At 32.6% G+C, this 11,762-nt stretch overlaps 1 protein-coding gene and 1 long non-coding RNA gene across 2 annotated transcripts; both read left to right on the plus strand.

The window, feature by feature from the left end:
• Positions 1-3,646: 3,646 nt before the first annotated feature.
• Positions 3,647-4,609, plus strand: LOC107628158 (uncharacterized). The gene is made up of 4 exons (XR_001617620.3): positions 3,647-3,664; positions 3,757-3,847; positions 3,928-4,009; positions 4,537-4,609. It is a non-coding gene; the product is annotated as an uncharacterized LOC107628158 (long non-coding RNA).
• Positions 4,610-8,207: 3,598 nt separating this feature from the next.
• On the plus strand, positions 8,208-8,845 carry LOC110267441 (uncharacterized). Its single transcript, XM_021113019.2, has 2 exons — positions 8,208-8,264; positions 8,357-8,845. The coding sequence occupies exons 1-2, from the start codon at positions 8,208-8,210 to the stop codon at positions 8,843-8,845; spliced, it is 546 nt and encodes a 181-aa protein (XP_020968678.2).
• Positions 8,846-11,762: the final 2,917 nt, after the last annotated feature.

The raw sequence follows: 11,762 nt of genomic DNA on the forward strand, positions 1-11,762 counted from the left end.
AAGTGTATGGTCTGCGCATAAGCCGTAGCAAGATGGAATATATGAAATGTAAGTTCAGTCTGAGAAGGGAAAACCCCAATATAGAGGTGAAGATTGGAGAAAACACCCTACGAAAAGTTAAAAGTTTTAAGTATCTTGGGTGCATCATACAGGATAATGGAGAGATTGAACAGGATGTAAATCATAGGATCCAAGCAGGTTGGTCAAAATGGCGGAGTGCATCTGGTTTTATATGCGACAAAAAAGTACCTTTAAAACTTAAAGGTAAATTCTATCGCACCGCTATAAGACCGGCTATGCTGTATGGTACGGAGTGTTGGGCGGCTAAAGGGGAGCACGAACATAAGCTAAGTGTGGCAGAGATGAAGATGTTGAGATGGATGAGTGGTCATACGCGATTGGATAAAATAAGGAATGAAGATATGAGGGGGAGAATTGGAGTAGCACCCATTATGGAAAAGATGGTTGAATCGCGTCTCAGGTGGTTTGGACATGTGAGAAGAAGACCGATAGAACATCCAGTCAGGAGGGTGGATGAGATGGAAGATGGACAAAGGGCGAAAAGCAGAGGAAGACCTAAGAAGACCATCCATGAGGTGGTCAAACGAGACCTACATGTAAACGGTCTCTCTGTAGACATGATACATGACAGAGCACAATGGCGTCGTTTGATTCATGTAGCCGACCCCACTTAGTGGGACAAGGCTTTGTTGTTGTTGTTGTTACTCGATGGCTTCAATTTTAATAATGCTAGAATCTATGTACAAAAATAAATCATATGATGATGATTATGGTATGTGTAATTGATAACTATAAATTTTGATAATACTTAAAAAATCAGCTTAAAATCAAAGTTACAATTTTATATTAAGAAACATCTATTACTAAGATTTTTACTTGCTTGAAAACTTAAGAACATTCTTAATTTGAGTTTAAAAACTGGAGAAGAGGTTAGTATCTAAGACTGAAACATGTGGTACCTGAATGAACGTGTGATTGAAAATTGATGAAACTCACAGTAGACTGGTGTTGGCTGCTAACATTTGAAGATAAGATGAGTGGAGACTTTTTGAGTTTAAAAATATATGGGATGAAATATGTTATTATATAGACGACCAAACACCTTTAAGATATAACTAATAATCAAATTTGTTTTGAAGATAAGAAATCAAAAATCGAATTTGCCATATTGACCGAATTTACAGTCACATTATTAACAGAAGGCAGTTGGTTCACATACAAATAATTAATTAAAAGGATAAATTTTTAAATAAAAGGTTAAGTTTGTTAGAAGTATAAACGGGGTACTCTAATCTGATAAATTAAAATTTTAAATTTGAAATCAAATAAGGTAGTTAAGGAAACGGTGAAAATCTGATTGAGATGAAGTTGTTAGGATTTCAAAACTTCACCCAATATTTTAGCAGTCACTCTCTCCTATTTTGTTAACATACTCTGCGCCTCCCTCACCCCTTTCCCACTTTATAATTCTGATTTCGTATAATCTTTTCACGTCTACTGAGCTTACTCTTCTACACAATAACCATGTCTTATTAATCATTGAGAAGAAGGCTCTTTAATTTAGTGGGTTTTGGCTCTATATTTTCTGCTCAGTCACTTAAGGTGAATGTATTTTATTTCATTTTTTCTTTTGTTCATTCTTATGTATTTACTTCCTGTAGTATCTGTCTTTTTGCATTTCATGCTTAGGTCAATGATGATTTCTCCTATGTAACACCTTTTCGTTTGCTCTCCTATTTGTTTTTGGATTTTGTTTTGTTGTTCGTGCAATGTAGTTTAAAATAACAAAGTTAGGCATGTAACTTGAACGTGAATATGAATAGAATTCATTTAGCTTTTCCAAGTTTTTTGAATCATCTTTACAAAATTTTCATTGCATATACTAAGAATCATTATTAAGTATCTCTTACTGTTTTTTAGGTCTTTTGAGTTATTTGTTTATTTGTGTTGAGTCGGGTATTAGGTAGCTAATCTGAGTCATACGGATAAATTGATTTAAAATATAGTACTTTATTGATAAATTGCTGAAATTCTTGTGTGGAAATTTACTACTTTATTTTTTTTATTTGAAATTATTGCTGGAACTAATGAGATTGTTTTATTAGTACATGTCTGATCAGATCAAGGTGGAAAGTGAGAAGACGAATTGAGATTTGAGAGTGGTAAGAAGGAACATAATTGAATTGGATCGAATTGAAGTCATGAATAGGGCTCAGTAAAAAGGGTGATATAAGAGGGGATAAGAGATTCTTCTTCATGTGTTGAGGGAGAGTGAGAGAAGGAACCCGAATGAATAATCAATAAATAAATATTACTAAGCAAGCATGGGTCCACCACATGCATCAGCTTCATGATCATCTCATAGTAAAAAATGAAATCAATATTCTACCCTCCTGCGTCCTTATCTTTCTCCCTCTCTCTCTTTTAAGTATTAACTGAACTATAAACACTCTTTTTTTTACATTTACAGAGAATTAAATCGAAATAACTGAGAAAAAAAAAGAATTCTTTTTTTTTTGCAAGTTAAAAAAATTTCTTACTGGCGAACCACGACAATTGCACCTATCAAAGCAGCTAAGAGTTTGAATCAATAGAGAACCTTTTCTTATGTATCTGTATGAATCGATATTATTACATTCCAATTCCTTCCCGATACTTCCCAAGGAAAATCGCGAATTGGATCTCAAATTGACGGGTTAGTGTGAGCTTATCCATGCGGTTATTACAGTTTATTTTAATTAATTAAATTAGTGAATTCCTCCTATTTTTTGTAAAGACGAAGAAACAAATTCGATTTTCTCTATTCTACTATTTACTACGGCGACGAGAGAATCAATAGATTCCTTTTCGGGAGCGATTCATCCTTCCCGAACGCAGCATATATATATATTAGTCAATTCGTTTTTCCTTTTCTGCTAACATTTCAAATACTACGATATGCTCAAAAAATTTATGCAAAAAAAAATACAAAATGGACTAAAAAATGAAATTCACAGAAATATATAAAAAATCTGTTGTACTTGTTTAATTAACCACAAATTTGTTAATATTTAATTTTTTTATTTGGATAAATATAAGGCAACTAATTATGTTGTGTAGTACATTTCTCTGAAGATATACAAAATTTTATTTCCGCATTAATATAAAAGGGTGAGTCTTGACACAATGATAAGTTTGCTACCTTGTGATCTCGAGGTCACAGGTAAAATCATGGAAGTAGCCTCATTTTGTGTGTGGTAAGGTGCCAAATTGCATTGTATATTATCTTGGGATACAAATGTGACTAAAGTTTTCATAAGTTGCTGAGTTTGGCGTCACTGCAAGATATTGGCCTGTATATATTTTGGGTGCAGTTTCCTTGACTTACAATTAGATAGAGTTTACCTTTGTGCTGCAAAATTCCATCCATGATTAATAATTCTTGTTAAAAGTTTGCCCTTACTAATGTTATTGAGGTTTTACTAAAAAATGTGAGTTGTAGTAATTGGTAAATTTATGGATTTAAGTTCTTGTTGAATCAGAATAAATCATACTTTGAAATCGTATACTTTACTTGAACTGAACAGGTGAAAAATTCATTAGAATAGAATTCAGTTGTTGGAATTACAAACTACATTGATCTTGGGTTTGAGCTACAAACAAGGTATTATTTTTGGCTTAACAAGTATATTCAAAGCTTTTATACATGTGTGCTAATGTGGTGAATCTTTTTTATTTTATTTTTTTGGTGTAAAGTGTTGATGATGCAATAGCAGCAAACAATATCTCCGACTCCACTTTTCAAATTGGTGCATCCTGGCAAGCCAATAAAAACTTCTTGCTGAAGGTAAAACAATATGCAATGTTACATAGTTTTCTTTTGAGTAAATAGAAATCACTCAAGTATTTTTTGTCTCATAGTTTCAGGCAAAAGTTGGACCTAGTAGCTCATCACTGGCACTTGCATTCAAGTCATGGTGGAAACCTTCTTTCACTTTCAGCATTTCAGGTGCCTATAGTGGGGTTTTTCTGTTCAATCATGCTTATGTTCCCTTTGCATGTGTGCTTTATTGGATATGGGGTAACAGAATCTGATGCTGTGACACTGACATTTCTATCCGAATGATTTGCTTTGTATTTATACTCTACTTATCCCAGCTCTGTCGTAAACATTGTTTAGGCTGACATAGATAGTCATATTACAATATTTAATTTAAATTTAATACTTCTTAAAATATTTAATATAAATTAAATTAAACTGGTATGTTAGTCTAGACTATACTTATTATTTAAACGTTTGTTATATTTTCAAACATTTTGATATGATCATCTGTGCCCTGAAAGTATTGATTTAGAATTAGAGTATAGGCTAATTGGTGGCAATCGAAACTACGAGAGTAATTCTTTTCACCGTTTATTTTGGGTTAGGGGAGGGTCCTTGTTTGCTAACTTTCTTGCGAGGAAGTTGTCATCCTTGTATAGTTGTATTGGATTTGAAGTGCTGAGGACGTCCTCTTCTTTTTTTTTTCCCCGCAGCCACAAGGGATCGTGCCGATGGTAAAGTACAATTCGGGTTTGGTATTCAAAGTGAAAGTCTTCGAGAAGCCAGGTTACTTTCTTTGCAAAATTTGATTTTTTTTCAATTCAATTAAATTATCTCCTAATAAAGTATCACTTTTAGTAGACATGCTGGTTTTCTGTTATAAAAATGAGAATTGCTTTCAGCTTTTTGCTTCTCTTTCTAAAATTGTACCTCACAGTGGTAAGCTTGTACATGTACTTACACTTTGTTTCACTTGTTTGCAGTTATCAGAGAGCTGATCCCAATTTTGTAATGCTCACTCCAAACTTGTACTCATAGTACGAATTGCTGTTTTGCGTGATTTTCATGATGCTATAATGCTATTCTTGATTTTGAAATGCCTTTTGTTCAGATATATGAGATATTGTTGCTGGGATTATTGGTTTTGTGAGTTTGAGTTGCATTTTTTCTTAAATGAGTTTCATTCTTAGTTCTGTCTCCAACCACTAATCTGTGATTCTGTTTTTATACTTTAAGAACCTGCTAACATTTTATTATTATTAATCATTCATCCATTGACGCCAATATTTGATTGTTCTTGGTAGTTAATTTCTTCTATTTTTTTGTTTAAGTCCTATGCTGCTTTTTATTGAGCTGGAGCTCTGGAATTTTGCTGTTCCTTATTGTTCCTTTTGTTTATGTTGATCTATTTTTTTGTTTTTTTAATTCTTTCCACATAAAAATTACATTCCAATTATAAGCTTCGTTTTTCTTTTGTTGGATTTGCTTCTTCCTTTGGGTTGGACAGGGAGGGTTAAGAGTATAAAAATCAAGGCATTTTTAATAAAATGAATATAGTATCATATGACATTAAAATATAATACACAGTAGTAACCGATTCCTTTGCATAGTCAAACACACCTGAATTAATTCTTAATATGTGCAGAAAAGTGTATGATAATATATTCTCGAATTTATCCTTATCTAAAAGGGTTTTATTTTACTAAAACACCTATCAAACATTGATTCAAAATAGAAATCTGATTTGCAGGCTGTTGGTTTTAGGAGCTCTCATCCGAACTTGAATGTGTGTTTTATCCCACAGGCCATAAAGGTACGTAGTACGGGCAGGAAGGAAGAAATAATCCTGTATATGTAATCTGTAATGAAACTAATACTGAGTCATTCAACATTCTTGCTTTGGTGTCTTTAGTGTTAAAATATTTGAGGTCTCATGCATGTAGATTTTTTACTTAATATTGTATTAATTTTGTTGTCTAAAGCTGAAATTGCAATGCCCCACATGTATTGATACTTAATTTTTCTCCCTTTGGTTCTTGATGATGTGTTGCTTTACAAGCAAGATAGCCCTGTTACTACGCTACCAAAAATTTACAAAATTAATTAGATTTACTTCTAAAAATTGTCGCTATGCAAAAGTTGAGTAACTATCAATATTCAATGACTCTTACCCCTACTGGTTTGGATTAAGGCCTCAAAACTGGACACGAATTGTTTAGGGAAAACTTAATGTGATAGATGTTTAGAGGTCGTATGATTCTATGTACAAACTACAGTAATGCTCGATTTGTTTTGATATAATTATAGGTCGCAGTTTCATTAATTTCTCACATCAATTGGAGACTTATTTTTTGGGGATAAAAAATTTTTGTCATGTCATATTTAAGAGAACCAAGTTTGTCTCCTATATTAGCACCTTTAAAAGTTGATAACAGCACTTTTTTTAATTAATTACTTTCATGTATTTATTACTATTAAGACATTAAAATTGTTAATTAGTGCACTGTTTTGTTTGAAACTTGATTCATGTAATTGATGTAATCATTGTGCACTATTGAGTTTTACGTTGTTGTTATCTTGCTAATTGTCTAATGACCATGTTTTGTGTAAAGGAAAAGTAAAATGCCAAGGAAACCTCGGTACACTGTTGGTACTGCAGCCGGACCTGTAGCTGCCCCTGATAGTCAAACACAGGCTACACCGGTGAATTATTTAATGCACAACTTAGATCAAATGTTCATTTGCCTTTAAGGATAGACTGTTATTCATTATAATTTGCGGGAATACTAAAAAAAATTGGTTGATTTACTAACTACTTTGATTTTAGCACACGGATGGAACACATGATACGGGTGCAAATACTTCTAGTGCACAGCGACGTGCTAGAGTGCCTCCACCTCCGCATTCCGACAATGGTGGTCGACAATCCCGGGTTAACGCTAGACCGTTTAGACCACCACGCAATGAAGCACGGCTGGCTTCGTCAAGTGACATTCGGGACGCTGGAACTCCTGCGACAAATAAAAAGCGTCTGGATTTACATGAAGTTGTGGATGACCATTCAGAAGATGAAGACTATGACCCGGATATGGATGAGGTCGAGTCGTTCGATGACCATGTGGACGATTTATTTGCTGCACGTGAAGTTGAACGCCAAGGCAATGCCAACGGCAAAAAAAAGGACACCGATTATTGGGTTGTTGATGTCATAGGTATTTTGTTGATGCTAGTTTCTTAGAAAGTGTAATTACTCTTCTCCGTGCATTCTAATTCGCTGAGTAAACTAACATTTAAAGTTCATTCCCTATGTTAGAAAATGGTGTGACTTATTGTATGGAGCTGACTGTTAAGGAGGCATTAGCAATTCCTCCTGGAAAGAAGATCGTGCTAAACCATAACAGAGAGTTGCAACAAGTTGGTCAGGCAGCGGGCCTATTGAGCGGGTTCTTGGGGACATTGGCGTCTGATTTTCAACAATTACCAATTTCTGAAAAAAGTTGGAAGACAATGAGCAAGGCTTCCAAGGAGCATGCCTTTGACCAGTTTAAGGTAATATTTAGTATTTCTTTTATAAAGCAAGGCGTTACCAATGCTTAGTTTAAAATGCTTTTTTTTATCTATTAAATGAACACTACAAGGAGAGATTAAGATGCACACAGATGATATTGACTGTACAGATTTTTATATAGAATATCTTATCATCTGAACTATTTGTAGCGAGTCTTCCACTATGAAGACGATGGAAGAGGGATCATAAAGCGGGGAATTGTAAAAAGAATAGGAAGTTCTTGGAGGAACACAAGAAATCATTTGTTCCATAAGGTTTATGACGAAGAACTGACTTTTGCGGAAAACCTCAAGCGTAAGCCAGCAGGAATAGGGCTTCTCACTGGAGAAAGTTTCTTGAATATCGGTTGGATGAGGACACACAGGTAACAAATATTTAGTTGATATTTCGTTGTTTTCTAATATAAATCGTTATGAATTACTACTAAATATGCTGAATTTATTGTGGTAGTGGAAAAACTACTACCAAAAAGTTTGTCACCTTATCCTTTTTTGTGTTTCCTGAAGTTGTACATGCCTGACTTATAGAACCATTAAAAGTGTAATACTTTATCTCGATAACATTTATGTTTGTCGTTTTGTGTGTAGGAGAAGTGTAAAAAAATGCCGCTAATCGTTCGAAACAACTGTACACACACACCGGAGGTTCGAAAACGATGGCAAGAAAGAGACACGAAGAAGTAATGAATTTAAATTCAGTTCCAGAATGGTGACATGTTTCTGATATTATAGTGTTGTCTGTTATATGATTGTGTGTTGATCATTGTTATAGGAGCTACGACAGGGAAGACCTATTGGTAGAGGAGAGGGATGGACCATGAGTCATAAGAAAAAGAATGGTTCGTATATGAATGAAAATGCGCGTCTGGTTGGGGTAAATCATCTTCTTTACTTTTTCAAATTTCTTTTTGCAATTACTACCATTGAATTTAAATTAGTGTAAATTCGGATTTCACATGTTTGCAGGAAGCAATTGAACTTATTGAGAGCCAAGACCCCTCCAGCAAGGAATTTTCACAGAATGATTCCCTTGCACAAGTGCTTGGGAAGGAGCACCCAGGAAGAGTTCGTGGACTCGGTTTTGGTCCATGTCCCAGTCAGGTTTTTCGTAACATTCCACAGCAGTCTGACTACGATGTACAGATTGAGGAGTATCAGATGGAGATTGTAAAACTTAAGGCGGAGGCAGCAAAATTGAAGGCGGAGGCAGCAGAACTGAAGGCAGCAGCAGCAGAGAAAAAGGCAAAGAGACAGAGAATGGAGGCAGAGGCAGCAGAGGAAAAGGCAACTAAACAGAGAATGGAGGCAGAGGCAGCAGAAGGGAAGGCAAAAATACAGACTATGGGAAATTTATTAACATACATAGTTCAGCAACAAGGAGGTAATTTGCCACCTGAGATAGCTGCAGGTCTGGATTCTTTGACAAGTGCACCAACTTCATCCCATGCGAGATGATGTGCAGGCAGCTACTGATCTGAATTATCAATGTTGGAATCTGAATACTCTCTAATTTTTCACTATCATAATGACTTTCGAGATATTTATTTGTAGTTTTTTATTCTGGTGACTCTATTCGTATTTTACAGTCATTGATGCAATGAATTCAAATGACTATTATAATGATTCACTTTTGCATATATTTTTGTTTTGTTTCGTAATTTATAGTTTGATTCGCTGTTAGTTATTTTAATACGTTAACACAACTGAGTTGAAGAACATATAAAGAATAAAAGAATTGGCATATTTTAGTGTAAATTCGGGTTTTTTTAAAAAAAAAGTGTAACTCAACATTTGGCAGCGGTTTTAGATCCGCTGCTATATCTTAACAGAATAACTCAACGGATAGTATTTTGCAGCGGTTAACAACCGCTGCCATCTCCAGGCAGTCATATTTTTACGGTTTTGTAGCGGAAAAAATTGCAGCAAAACTATACCGCAGCAAAATATCATTTTACAGCAGTTGTTCCAGCGGTTGTTGTTAACCGCTGTAAACGGTTTAGCCGCACGCTATCTTTTAGCGGATATTTCAACCGCTGCTATCCGTTTGGCCGCTGTTAAAAACCGCTGCTAATCCTTGCCATAACCGCTGCTATCTGCCGGGTTTGGTGTAGTGGCGAGGATCATTCTATTCTATAAATACTTTAATAATAACACAATTTAATCTCAATATAATTTTTTTAATGAAAACAAAATAATATATTAAAAAGAAAAATAACACCATAACAATAATATGTACATATTTTTATTCTCTAGTTTTTTTTTTAATAGAAAAAAAATAAAATAAAGGTTCTCAATCTAGTTACTCTCTTAAAAGATTAAGTGGTCCTTAGGAAGAAGCATTAGCCAGTATTTGAACAAATTGTCCAATCGGCATTTACAAACCCAGTGAGGCTGAGATCAGTGCTAAGTGGAAAAAGAGACCTGCGACAACTGGGGCTTTCTTGAGGTAACAAAGTATTTGCACAGCAGTTTTGTAGTGTTTATCAGTCGTTAGAAATTTTAGATACTCGCACTACAAAAAAATCGTTAAATATTATTAGATTTAGTGATGGAATAAATTTAATAGTATAAATCTTGTTAGTAATTATTTATCGGTAGATTTTTTTGTCCATTACTAATTACCAACAGATCCAGCGACGTGAAACTGAGAATTTGCTTAGCTTGAACACACATTAGCTTTTTTTACTTTCATAGCTTGGAGTCATAGTTAGCCGTATAATATATGTGCACTTATTTTACTTGTTTTTTGTAATGTGAATATATATAGATATATGTGAAGTTAATTATGACTATGTATTATGTATCCCGTAAGATAACTTATATTTTTTGTTTTCGAAATTTATTAAAAATTAAAAAAAAGTTAAATTTTATTTTATTTTAATTTTGTCTAAAATTTTTTTTATTTATATTAAATATATATCTATCAGTTAAATTTTTAGAAGTTTAGGACTAATCTAATAATAATGCATAACAATTATATATTTAATTTATTTATATTAAAGATAGTTTTTGTGAAATTATTATTAAATTGGTTTTAAATTTTTTAAAAAATTAGTTGTTAATGGTATATTTGATCTAAATCGAAAATTTCTGAGATAAAATTAAAATAAAATAAAAAGTTTAATTTTGATAAACTGATAGTGTAAAAAGTTTTACACAATCATGCAATCATATTCATTCTTTTGGATAAACATTCACGCGATTAATATGAAAGGTAGTTATTTTACTAATGTGGTATTATATGATTGGATGCATATGTAAAATTACTTTACTCTGATAGTGCATCAAAACTAAATTTAAAAATAAAACTTAAAAATATTTTTTTTTAACAAACTTTAACAACAAAATATATTTTATCCTGTTATATACTGTTATATTAGATCTTGGGTAATCAATAAACTAACTTATTATTTTATTTTGGCTTATATTTATTTCAAATTTATTACATATTCATATATAATACATTTATACGATTTTCTTTTTAAAAACTACTTGCTATTGCTATATTGCAATATACATTATACATATTGAACTGTTTACCTATAATTTCTTAGGTTTAATATGTTAACATACATATAGTTAATCAATGATATACATATTATATATAATAATAATTTTTTAAAAAAAATTGAAAGGATCATGCTCACTTTAGACCTCTTTGTTTGGTCACTGTTTGTATTATTTAATTTATTTTTAATATATATTTTATATAAATAATTAATTTTTGATATATCCTTATCATAAATGAATTTAAACGCATTGTTGGTGGTATATGACCGCATGACTATTGCGTTTCCTTGTGACCTCATTGTCCACATTTTATTTATTTTTGCACCTGTGGGTCATATTAGTAGGTTCTGGACATAAATTTAATTATTTTATTCATCATTGCTGTCTATGCATTATAGCTAACGAAAAGGGTCTACATTATTATTAAGAATTTGATGAGCCCATAGCTTGTTGACCAAAACCACATTAGCTTTCATCAGGTTCATTATTTTCTTAACTTGGAGTCATAGTTAGCAGTATAATATATGTGCACTTATTTACTTGTTCTTTGTCGTGTGAATATATAGATATATGTGAAGTTAATTATGATTATGTATTATGTAATGTATATTTTTTTGTCTTTTAAATTTGTTAAAAATTTAAAAAATATTCTTATATTTTATTTTATTTTAGTTTTATCTTAAAAATTTTCAAATTGCATTAAATATAAATCAGACAACTAAATTTTCAAAAACAACCACTATATTAAAACACTATTCCATCTCAAATTCTCAAATCCATTTATAAATTAGATTTATGTATACATATATAGTCCATTTCTTTAGTCTCCCTTCACCTATCACAGGACCCACAACCCACTCAA

This window comes from Arachis ipaensis, chromosome B2, assembly GCF_059453495.1.
Source record: "Arachis ipaensis isolate K30076 ecotype BB chromosome B2, ASM5945349v1, whole genome shotgun sequence".
NCBI lineage: Eukaryota > Viridiplantae > Streptophyta > Magnoliopsida > Fabales > Fabaceae > Arachis > Arachis ipaensis.

Coding starts and splice junctions, on each gene's coding strand:
- LOC110267441 (XM_021113019.2), top strand. CDS start 8,208: ATGAGTCATAAGAAAAAGAATGGTTCGTATATGAATGAAAATGCGCGT. Junction 8,265..8,356: donor AAAATGCGCGTCTGGTTGGG/GTAAATCATCTT, acceptor ACATGTTTGCAG/GAAGCAATTGAACTTATTGA.